A 12099-nucleotide genomic window follows, 5' to 3' on the forward strand; every position below is an offset into this window, starting at 1 on the left:
CACAGGCTTCGCACTCATCTCTGCTATTACCTGAAAACTTCACCACCATGGAGATCGTGGTTTTGAAAATGCTCTTTATTGCGAGTGTGTCTGCGCAGTATGGGAAGCATAAATATGTGCAACATAAACACACATGGAAGGATGCTCAACAGTACTGCAGAGATAATTACACGGATCTGTTCCCCATCACTACACCGTGGGTTGAAGAGGGACTGAAAAATGCAGCAATCGGGAAAATTAGCGAGAGGTTCTGGATCGGTCTCTACAGAAATGAAACGCAGTGGAAGTGGTCAGGAGGAGGAGACGCATCAATCGTCCCGTGGGCTCAGGGCGAACCTAAAGACGATCAGCATCAATGGGTTGCTTCTGTTTGTTGGCAAGGCTGTAAAAGGGATGGATGGCACAACATCAATAATTTTCATGAACTGCCCTTTTTCTGCTTCAACCTGATTGTGGTGGAGTATGAGAAGACCTGGGAGCAGGCGATGTCGTACTGCAGAGAGGAACACACTGCACTCACAAGTCTGGCCTCTGAGGCTGAGCAGCTTCTGGCCCTGAGGGAGATCAAGCCCAAGCGCATCACTGAGCGGGTGTGGATCGGCCTGCGTTACCTGGCGGACCGCTGGCTGTGGGTGAACGGTGACCCTCTGGAGTATGAGGCCTGGCCCAAGGGAGGGGTTCGGGACCACCAGTGTCCAATACGGAACCGCTGTGGAGCTTTAACCAAAGCGGGGCTGTGGGAGAACTGGGACTGCCAGGACGAACTCAACTTCATCTGCTATTAAATGTCATTCATGTTACACAAGTTTTAAATGTCTCACTGGAGGTAACGTGATTTACAACTTTTTACGATATACTTTAAAATGTCTTTATAATTTCTGCTTTGTACAAATATGTCCTACTATTATTGCCATTTGTACTATTATGACAAGGACAAGTTAGTGTTTGATTTTAGCTAAGTTATCTTGCTTCTGTCTTTCAAGTCAATTTAGAAACTAAATGGCACAGGTTTGTTAAGAGCCACAAACCTGTCAATGACAAGCTTTTTTGAACAATATTTAAATATTTCGTCAAATGTTAAATAGTTCGTGAAATGTCAAATAGTTGTGAAAATGTCTATTAAAAGGTGGTCGGTATGGTTGATGTAACAGTTGCTATCTGGAACGAAAAAAACAATAAAAAAATTCAAAAATATTTTTTAAAAAGAGGAAAGTTTATTGACATTAAAAACCAGCCAGGCACGACGTCTGTCTGAGCAAACACATGCACAGACCAAATATCTACAATAACAAAACAGTCACAACAGAGGATCAACGAAGACTACAGGGGTGGTGTTATGATGAAGATAAATCAAAGAGGCAAAACTTCCATGTGTAAATTACGGCACATGTAGATAGATAGATACACAGCTAACACTGAAACCTACTCGTCATTAAAATTATCTTCGTGACCTTTTTTCTGTCATCTTATCGAGACTTCCAAAAATCTTCAAATGTGAGTGTGTAATGATCCATTTTGTTCAGACAATGAAGTCTTTCAATCTCCACTAACGAGATCTTCCATTTGGCATTATTTCCATAAACACTATGGAAATATAATCATTTTCAATATATCACCTCTTTTTTACATCAACAATAATAAATATTTATAGCGAAGGGAGACTGTACAATGAACATAAAAATTGGGCCTTCGTTTGTTTCAACCAATAATTCTGTATCTAGTCCAATATTTACAAAGCCAAGAAGACGCCGGACAACGCCCACACCTGCATCCGCTGTATCATAATGCTGTAGCGAACAAACTTCCCCTTGCGGGATTAATAAAGTATCTATCTATCTATCTATCTATCTATCTATCACGCCTCTCCAGCACTGGTAAGGATTCTGAATAACTCTTATAAACACAGTAGCACAATGATTAAGCAATGCTTCACTCCCAATGTTCTGGAAATATGCTCACAGGAAGTGACTGACTCCTAAACTAAATCTGAAGTCAAGTTTGCAATTTCAACCTGTCATTCAAATATTAACTTAATGTGTCGGGAAAAGTGCAAAGTGCAAATGTTGCTGTTTTTATCCAAAAAAAAAGTATTTCAAGTACACAACTCGTACAAATCACAAGTCTGAATTTTTGTCTGCTACTTTTCTTAAGCCCAGATGTGACGGACTATCATTACTTCTTTAAAACTCACATCTGGGTTCACTATGCTGAGCCACAAAATGCATCACAGTGGCGTACAAACTTAAGTAGCATAGTTGTGAGCGGTAAGGCAACAAAAGGTGTTATCGGGATTTTCAAGAAACATTGCTCAATCTTATGCAAGTTTAGAAAATATGGCAGAAGCCAGAGCTCTTCTCTCTGCGGTGCTTTGGTTTTTGGTTACCTCAGCAGATGTACCAGCACACCAGCCAGCTTTCTCAGAGTCCCAGTTGTCTCGACAGCATTTTAAAATACCTTGTCACAGCATAGTCACAGAGCCTCTTTCTTTTTAGTGGCAGCCAGACCTCAGGGTGTCCAAACATAAACAGTGAGAGGAGGAATAAGTTCACTTCACAGCGGGGAGTGTCACTTCAGCCCAAGATTGACAAGAGTGTGTCAGGTGCAACATCACAATCTCAAACGTACAAACGTACATTTTCACAAACATTTAAATAACAACACACACACACACACACACACACACACACACACACACACACACACACACACACACACACACACACACACACACACACACCTGGTTGTTATTCTCAAAAACTTGGTCGTGCTGGTTCACTGTCTCTACGAGCTCCACGGTTCCCGTTTCTTCCTTAGTGGGGCTTTCAGTGAGAACATAATGTATATCATTATCCCTCATACTTCATCCTGTTTTATTGTGACTCGTCAATGATGCTCTTCAGGATTTGAGGCCCATTCGGGCCATCAGCTGTTCGTAGACAGTCCAAGCCATAGCCGCCATCAGGGTGCGACGCAGAGACCTGGGGACAGCCCCACGAAAAAACCCGGCCATGCCGTGCTCCTGAGGGAGAGGACAGACCAGGAAAGATCAGTACGATACTTATGTAGTTGCCAAGCTGCACCCTTCTTGCCAACAACAATGTGCGATGCGATGAAAACGGACAGCTGTGATTAAATGAGCACACACACCGTGTAGATGTAGCGGATAGCATCCGTTGTGCTCCAGTGGGACGGGCTGATTTGAATGTGGGTCTTCACCACGTCTGCTGGCTGTGTGGCCAGCGACGCCATGACGCCTGCCACCATCCCACAGCCGAAGTTCACCAGCGGGGCATAGGGCGACGACGTCACCTCTGAGAGATGAGAGACAGTAGAGGAGCATGTTTCAAGAAAGAGCGGAGCTCTGGACAAGTTGTTGTTCTAAAATGAAGACAAACGCCGGTCAAGTTTCTATCCAAATTAAAATGCAAACATTGACAGAATGGCCAGAACAAATGACAAAAGAAAATGCGTATTAACGCACGTTTCAATGTAGAACAATTGGGCACATTGAGATAAACAGCTGGCGACACCGTTTGTCCAGTTGGGTGACATTAAACGGTTATTAAATGACGGCAGTCAAACCTCAAACAAAGGAAGACTGTGTGGAAAACATGATGGAAATATTGTATTTATTTCTAAGTCAAGTATTTGAGAAAAGATGGTTTATCATTTATTATATTTAGTTTCTATCGATACACCAACCTTTCTAACTCAGCAAAGACTTTCTGCAATTTTTCAACTTTCATTTTGTAATTTTTTATTTATTTGTATTTATTCTGGTGTTTCCACTCAGATTTTTTACTAATTGATTGAAAATGCTCAAAAAAACAGGTGTATAAAAACCCACTTTTGCTGCCGTATGAAAAAAATCATTTTAAGACATATATTCCAAAGCACTAACCTGTTCACGATACACTTCACCAATGTTCTGTAGAACAAGGACAACACTAAAGACGACCCGCTGCTCACCAGATCTGGATCAAGAAAACAGCGCTTCACATCATGATAAGCTGACGCAGTGTGGCTCTCACCTTGAGGCAGCGCCTTCTTGGCCTGGCTGTAGAACATGACGTAGATGCCGGAGAACGGAGCGTCTCGGAGCAGCGTGGCAGTCAGCCCTGAGAACAGAGCCCTGAAGCCCTCCGTCTCATACACACTCCTCAGAGCTCCTGCCACACTCACATAGTTGTAACAGCCACTCTGAAACCACATACGGATATGGAGAATGAATACGGAACACATATATTAAAAAATGTTGCCGACAATGTTACAGGCGGCCGCGGTGGAGTACCAGTTGAAGATTGTGGTTGTAAATGTATGCATGCTAGGTGTAATGATCATTTATTGGATACGTCTCTTACTCAGAGATACAGATACATTCACTGGAGACCATATTTGTTGTGCTCAGCTGTGCAGTCTCACATCACCTAATGAGGGCTATAACGAAGCAGAACTGATTAATGCATAAGGTGGACGTGTCGTGAAGGGACATTATCACTCTTTGTTAAATATGTGTGTGTCATGGATATACAAGGGATTTAGAAAGTAACTTGTTTAAATAAATCTATTACAACACACAAATATCCTAACTGCCCAGTTAACAAATTAAAAAACATCAATTAAAACTGGACTGTGAGCAGATGGAGAAGTGTTAACGTCCTCGAGTCATGCAGCACATCTCAGGTCAGAAGGGCTCTGAGGTCTCTCGGTGTAAAAAAAAGAAACTGCCACTCACCTCAAAGCGCGTCTTGATGACAGTGAACGGCAGCATGCAGACACCAGCCACAGCTCTGGCGCCCGCTCCGAGCAGAACAGCCTCGCCAGCGTTGGGGGCCCGCTCCAGGAAGTAGTGCTGCTTCAGGGAGTAGAAGGTGCTGAAGTAGATGCCCACGCCGGGGATGCAGCGCACAAATGACTGCCAGAGAGAAACAGCAGTGTCAAACATGTTTCACAATTGATCAATACAAGCAACGGGGATGTATAACTGCAGGAATTCTTGTAGAAGTGTTGAAAATAAAATGTAAGGTCAGTTACTCACTGGTGAAACCCCCTTCCACAGACTGAGGAAACTCTCTGTTCTGATAACGTTAATTAAAACGCTAAACATCCCCACCTTTGGTGCACTGCAGGAGGAAATTTAGGAATGGTTACAGACACACTCAAAGAAAAAACAAACATATGGACACTCAAAAACAGACAAAGATAAATAGTTTGGACCGTTAAACAATAATTAACTAAAGGCCTCAACTTGTGGAACGTTGTTTGAAATAAAAAATCCACTTTTAGCCGTTAACATTTCCGGTTGCTGTTACCAGTGGGGCTAATTGCAATCTAGCGGCCTGACAGTATAATTACACAGTGCTTGGTGTGACTAATTGCCCTATATGGGTGAAAACAGCAGATTCAGGCGAGCACTGCTTGCAAAGCGTGTCCTGCCATGCTGCGTATGTGTCGCTTTGTATCCGGAGAGCATGTTGTGGAAAAAGGTCGAGCAAAAGAAAGAGAACACCAGGGGCATGCTGAAGTGCACGTGTCTGACGGCATGCAGCAGAATGTGTGGTGTAGGTGGGTTTGCATGTTCATGCACATGAAGTGTGTCTGTGTGTTACATGGGCACGCACACACACACACACACATACCCCGGCTTGGCATTGTTCTGCAGGGTCTGCAGCCGTGTCTTGATCAGATCCAAAGGCTGGAAGAGCAGCGTAGAGCAGGTGCCGCTGACAGAGCCACACATAAAGGCTTTGAGAGCCGGGTGAGCCTGAGGACGACGACAGAGAGAGAGAGAGAGAGAGAGACAGTGAGAGGGGCAATAGAGGGGAGACAGGATGGAAGGATGGAGAAAAAGAGAGGATGGACGGATGGATGGCAAAGAGAGGAGGACAGAGAAATGAGAGGGTGGTGTTGGAGGATGACAGACAGAGTGGGAGGGAAAAGGCAAAGAGAAACATAAAGGATTAGTCACAGTGTAAAGAGCATAATGTGAAAATATGACATTCAACATCTTTCTCGCCATTGGTCACCTCTCCAATAATGCAACAATATTATCCAAACAAATATCTGCATTACGAAATCCTGACACAACAGAAATGTGATCCAAAATAAAGACGATCTCATATACATGTAATGGACTTTAAATGTAATACAAATATGCTTGTATGACATTTCCATTACAAAAACAAGCCTGTAGCACAGAGCAGGGGCCAGGTTCCACACAGTGGAGATGATGGAGATGTGCAGAGACAGTCCACACACACACACACACATCCTCTGTGGTTACATGCCTCATGGACAAATACGAGACACAAATATGGACAGACGGACAGATAAACACATTTTGAAGGATTTGAAGGTTAACACTTCCATAAAAAAAAAATATGTAAACGAAGAAAAGAAAATGTTTCTAATAAGGCCATAACAATAATAACTACAGCAAGCACAACATAGAATGCCTGCACCATACATAAGCTGTCTGCTATACACACTTTCATTCATCACATACTATATGTAGCGTCTACACACATGTGCCACTTTAATGCGCGCATTACACACACACACACTCCTACCTTCCTGCCCGCGGCTCTGCTCTGAGAATCCTCTTTTTCCTGCATGTTGCCCTCTTTCACCTCCTTCTCTCTGTGATGCTGCTATTACAAATAGCATATTATAATATACACGTCCATCTCTCTCACAAACCTTCCCTCTCTCTCTCTCTCTCGCTCCACTGCCGACCCACGATAGCTTTTCTCCTGCTTCTCTTCCTACCCCCACCCCCAAAGCAGACGCTTAACCCAGCCTGAGTTTTCTTATGGAGTTCTATCTTTATCTTTCAGAGACACCCCAACACATCTGTACTGCCCCCCCCTCCTGCGAAGCTCACTGCTAAATTGCATCTTTGTCAAACTGTATGAGTCATGAAGTGGCTGTGTATGTGTGTGTGTGTGTGTGTGTGTGATTTTAGAGAAAGAGAAAAAAGGATATTCTTGCATTATTATGCTATTGTATTATTTTCATATAAGTGGCAGAGGGAGCACCCCGAGTCTGACAAGCGGCCTTTTCCGGTCATTCTCAAGCTACACTAAAAAAAATTCCTAAACAAAATAAAAGACAAAAATAAACACAATAGTATTTACCGCAGTTATCTCTGGGACAATATTTTGACCACCAAAATGTGTTATCGTGGCAGGCCTATTTTCAGAAAATATTTCAAGATAGGCAGCAGCCATATTTTAATGAAGACGAATTATGCTCGCTCACTCTCTCTCTCACACACACACACACACACACACACACACGCACAGGATTGTTATCAGTATTGCCCACATGTAGTTTCAATTGCTGTGCCATCAGGTTGGACTGGGTGTTTCTTTTCTATCATTAATCAACTACTGGTAGCTTGGTTGGACAGTCCAAAGGTTGAAAGTGAAATTGTGTATCTGCAAAATATTGTTATAAAGGTCACACACACACTCACACACAAACAAAGGTCTCACACACACACACACACACACATCATTTCAATTGGTTATATTTCAGCTGCTTTATTCGTACAGGAAAATATATGCTGATGAAATATGCGTTAGTTCACCTCTTCACTGACAGACTGAGAACACTGACTGTGTGAGGACCAGAACAAACAGGTGCACTCACCGCTGCTAACTCCATCTTTGACCTGGATGCTGAGTCCAGGTTCTCTCCTGGTGCTGCCGTTTTTGAAGCTGGTGAATTTCAGCCAACGTTACTAGAAGAGGGGGAAATAAGATGACAGCCGCTTGTCACATTTCAAAACAATATGGTCGTTTGCAAAGTCTCCATGAAGCCTTAGCAGGAAGCTAGTTTAGCTAATTAGCAGTCAGAGTGCCGGTATGCTAAGGAAACGGTAACGTTGTTACAACAGCCTCTCCTGACAGGCTAACATTGACTAGCCGGACACATCCAAGTCAGACAGAGCGACAAGCGACTGGTTACAACACAGTGGGCTACTTTAAAGGCAAACGCCGTGAAAACCTGCCAGCTATGACACCCAGTTTATTTAAGCATCGCTGAAGCTTCACTCAGCCAGATACACTACTAACGCTAGCTAGTTGCTAACCTAGCATGCTAGCTCTTCTTACCCGACTGTGTGTCAAGGATTGATGGAGGTGATGGTCACATCTGCCAGCTTCAGGAGCGCCATGCTTAGTATTCAATTCAACTTTTGATTTAACTTTCCCTGTGAAAGTTGCTCAAGAGTCTACTAGTTGTAAACACTGTTACCAGGCCGAATACAGAACTTTGACAAATGCTCGTCAGCTAGCTAGCGTCAGTGTTAGCTCACCCTAGTGACGTTAGCCAAGTTATTTAACTTTAGTCTGGCTCTATGTAGCTTTAACGCTGTGCCGTAGGTCGTGGCCCCAAAGCTGCTTTTCCAATATAGAAAATGTGAACCTTAGTAATAAATGTCATACAACAGAGACTGACGTTATCGCTACTGGCTGCGACCGTTAGCGTCTGACTAGCTAAGTTCACCTCCAGCGCAGCGCCGACACATCTCTCAGGTCACTCAGTTCAGCCACAATAGTTCAGAGGGCATTGGTTGGTTTGTTCAGTGATGAAAAATTGGTTAGTGTGCGAGATTGGCATTGTAAGGCACCAATATATGTAAAATGTAGAGTAGAGTTCATATTCTGCCGTTAGAATTTCTTTAAAAATGAAACAAGCCGGTATGTACTGTACAATGCATCTCTAACAGTGGCCTCAGAGTGTCGCTGTTGTGTATCAGTCCTAATATGAAAAGAATTTGATGGCATCAAATGTGTTTTTCAACCGATTACAGTGTATGTATCGTACTGTACATTATCCTGCAACCATTTACCTTTATTTATTTAAACCACTAAACGGAATTAGACCTTTTAAAATACTAAAAGTCTAATTCCGTCTGCAAAATGTAATTATCCAGTGTAAATTTAATGATTTGAGTTTCAAGCCAACAATTTAACCTCCCTAAAAAACATGTGCCAGACTATTATTGAGTCCCAATGTGTTCAATGTTACATAAATACACCATTATAAAATAACCAACTATGTATGAATACAGAAATGTAATGAGTGATATGCAACGTCTGAAACACTTAAGGTCTCCGTGGGATTTTAGGCTGTTTGTATAATTTACAGCCTTCATATGTGCATACCGTCGTATTGTGGTTTAGTATCCCCCCCATGTTTTATACATCGTTAATTCAAAAAAGGAGTCAATATAGGATCATAAATCAACTGGCAGATTATATCCAACTATTGTTTTTTACTCTTCCGAGGTCCTATGCTGTACAAACCTGAGACAAATCATATCACAATCTAACCAGCGTTCCCTCCCTTACTACTACAAAAACTAGTTATGCATTACCTGCATAATTCCTTCAGCACTCCACAACTGAAAAATATTCTAAAGTATATTGCTCGCTGATGCGCCGAGTATATACTTTTGGGTTTTTTCTGGAGAAGGAAAAAACCAGTTTGCACAGAAGGGATATATTTAGTTTAAGATCAGTTAACGTGTACAAAAGGTGTAGGTTTCATTCACAGATCAATGTTTTTGGAGAGCTGCATTTAGTCTCACAGGAGAGGACTCGCTGCAGTTGAATGTTCAACCTCAGACACTATAAGGTTGAAAGACTCCATTGTTGATGGCATGCTTGCTGAAACTAAGTTTCGGCTTTCCCTCATGCCAGCAGCATCATTTTGAAAAGGGAAGTTATACATTTCGTTGGAAATATTTGCAGTAGAAGAGGACAGCTTGTTTGTTTTAAGCCATTATAGGTTGTTCCTTATTTCAAAAAACTACTCCGACTCAGGTGTACTTTGAGAAGAAATGGACACAGGGAATTTATTCCCCGATTACGTGCATTCAAATTTGCTCCATGAGGGGCTCTGTTCACAGCCATTTAGGCAAGACGCTAATGGCCTCAGTGTGCGTATTGGCACGCAAGTATTGTTTTATGACAGACTAGAAAAACTAGCCCTATTCTTTCACCCAAAACTTTTCAAAATTGACAAAAGTCACCCAAGAGACAACAACTCAAATGCATTTGATAATTTGTCAATTTATTGCATTCAAGGCATTTGCTGAAATATAGATTAGCCTTGAAATATTGGCATCACTATGACATGTAATTGGTTTGATAATAGTCTCATACCCTACCAGTGCATCTAAAATATGCATGGAAACAGAGGATAATGTGCTAATAGAAAACCTCCTCTGCTGTGCAAAGCATAGCACCAAACATAGTACAGTGAGAGCTACAATGTGATGGCCCACCACCAACAATCCATAAAGTGTAAAACCAGAGAAGAATGATACATCAACCAAGCTATCATAGATGATCGCACAACATTTCTACCAACGTATTCACCAACATTGCTGCTTTTCGACTACACCACCTCTAATGAAATGAACAATTTCCAATCTCGTGTCCATTTTGTCTGTGTTGGCGTTAAGCAAAATTGGTTGAGGTAATAACACGAAATTATGTCAGCGAGAGGAAAAGCCTATAGTACAAATGCAGATTGATGCTAACAATAGCAAATGTGAACCAGTTTCAAACGGCATCAAAAGCTCCCAAAACACCTATATTCCTGTGCAAAAGCAGCATAAAATGTCCAGTGTTTCCCCAAAAATAAAAAAGGTACAGCAACTGCACATGAACCTCAAGCACCAAAAAAAAAAAAAAAAAAAAAAAAAAAAAATTGCAATGGCTTGTTACAAGTGTGATAATATATATAATATACCCATTAAGTAGAAAAAGAGACCGTAAAGCTTTAGAAAAACACCGCTTACATTCACTGAGTTGAAATCGGTTTTGGCCACACAAATGTATTTTATGGAAAGCAACAATAAGGCTATAAGATGAATGTCAAGGGGAATACATTGCTAAATCCTCTTAAAAAAGTCTTAATAGCTTTTTTTTAAAAAAACTGTATCTGCATGTTGACTGGTCATTGTATTATTCCCTCTTGGCCCTCCGTTCACTCAGGTGCAGGCTCAGGTGTTTCAGTCTTCACGTCCACATCCTCATCGCTGTCCAGGCCAGTGCGATTTATGATACGACGCATATTGAAAGGCACTTCCCCACGTCTTTAAAACAAACAAATACATAATGGATCAAACAGTCAGGTGCTGCACAAGTACTTGATATAAGTAGAGAAGATGAGATGTACAGTATTAATGAATACATTTAAAAAAATAAGATCATGCAGCCACAAAAGGCTTTATACAACTTTTTCTCTCCACATAAGTAGCCCTACACACCAAGACTTGTAAACAGACCTTTCAGCAACTTAGTTTTCGAGTGACCTTTCCTGCCCTCTTTTTCACATCCCCAGCATGCAATGTGAGCTTTTCTATTTAACATTTGCAGTCTCAACTATTCTGAATGCAAACTCACAAAAGGGATTAATATCAAAATTTCAAAAATGCTAAGGGAAGCAAAATTAACCATAACTCTGCACAGCACAAGGATAAATGGGGAAAGACGTTACATATGAATATATGCTGAAAGAATGGGGAAAATCTGTTACAATTTAACATAATTCATTGCATGCATTATACCACACAGGAGATGCATTGGGGCTGAACTGCTGTAGCCTAAATGCAACTCAGATAATGGGATCTCACACATGCTGTGTGTTCCAAATCCCATAACAGACTATTTAGTGTGCCAGAAAGTACGTACTTTGTAAGGGCAGCTTATTTTATATGTACTAAATTTAATACAATTATTTATAAACATATGTCAGAAACATTACAGAAAGTAATTACACCGGACCCCGAATATCTATGATTGGAGACGTAGCAATGCTCAAAAAGTGTAATAGTGGAAAGAAATTAATACTTTAAATAATGACCGCAGCAAAAAAAAAAAAAAAAAAAAAAAAGTACGTTAATTAACTGGAAATCAAAAGAACCCACCTTCAATAAAACAATGATGAACTGATGCGAACTATCTCACCCCAGAAAAAAAAAATACTGTTAAAGCGCAACCCATGACATTTTCCAGGATATGGGCAACCTTATCTACAAAAAAAAAAAAAAAAAAAAAAAAAAAAAAAAAAAAAAAAAAA

At 41.2% G+C, this 12099-nt stretch overlaps 2 protein-coding genes across 5 annotated transcripts in view; both read right to left on the reverse strand.

Moving 5' to 3' along the window:
* Nucleotides 1–1192: 1192 nt before the first annotated feature.
* On the reverse strand, nucleotides 1193–9960 carry slc25a38b (solute carrier family 25 member 38b). Of its 3 annotated transcripts, XM_031874578.1 has the most exons (9): nucleotides 8118–9960; nucleotides 7654–7744; nucleotides 6570–6647; nucleotides 5640–5764; nucleotides 5039–5123; nucleotides 4736–4915; nucleotides 4032–4200; nucleotides 3148–3311; nucleotides 1193–3019 (listed from the first exon to the last, which is right to left on the reverse strand). In XM_031874578.1, exons 2-9 carry the CDS (start codon nucleotides 7666–7668, stop codon nucleotides 2897–2899), a joined length of 939 nt encoding a protein of 312 aa, XP_031730438.1. In that variant the 5' UTR covers nucleotides 7669–7744; nucleotides 8118–9960; the 3' UTR covers nucleotides 1193–2896. The 3 variants fall into 3 exon arrangements, with proteins under 3 accessions (XP_031730438.1, XP_031730439.1, XP_031730437.1); XM_031874579.1 differs by lacking the exon at nucleotides 6570–6647; XM_031874577.1 differs by lacking the exons at nucleotides 6570–6647; nucleotides 7654–7744; nucleotides 8118–9960 and having other exon boundaries at nucleotides 5640–6558.
* Nucleotides 9961–10062: 102 nt separating this feature from the next.
* Nucleotides 10063–12099, reverse strand: part of LOC116398349 (myosin-9-like) — a 25031-nt gene continuing 22994 nt past the window's right edge. For both annotated transcript variants that reach the window (XM_031874576.1, XM_031874575.1), the window contains one exon: nucleotides 10063–11113. In XM_031874576.1, the coding sequence (XP_031730436.1) occupies nucleotides 11005–11113 (109 nt within the window). In that variant the 3' untranslated portion in view covers nucleotides 10063–11004. The remainder of the gene's footprint in view (nucleotides 11114–12099) is intronic.

This window comes from Anarrhichthys ocellatus, unplaced genomic scaffold (assembly GCF_004355925.1).
Source record: "Anarrhichthys ocellatus isolate YVR2014 unplaced genomic scaffold, GSC_Weel_1.0 scaffold83, whole genome shotgun sequence".
Lineage (NCBI taxonomy): Eukaryota > Metazoa > Chordata > Actinopteri > Perciformes > Anarhichadidae > Anarrhichthys > Anarrhichthys ocellatus.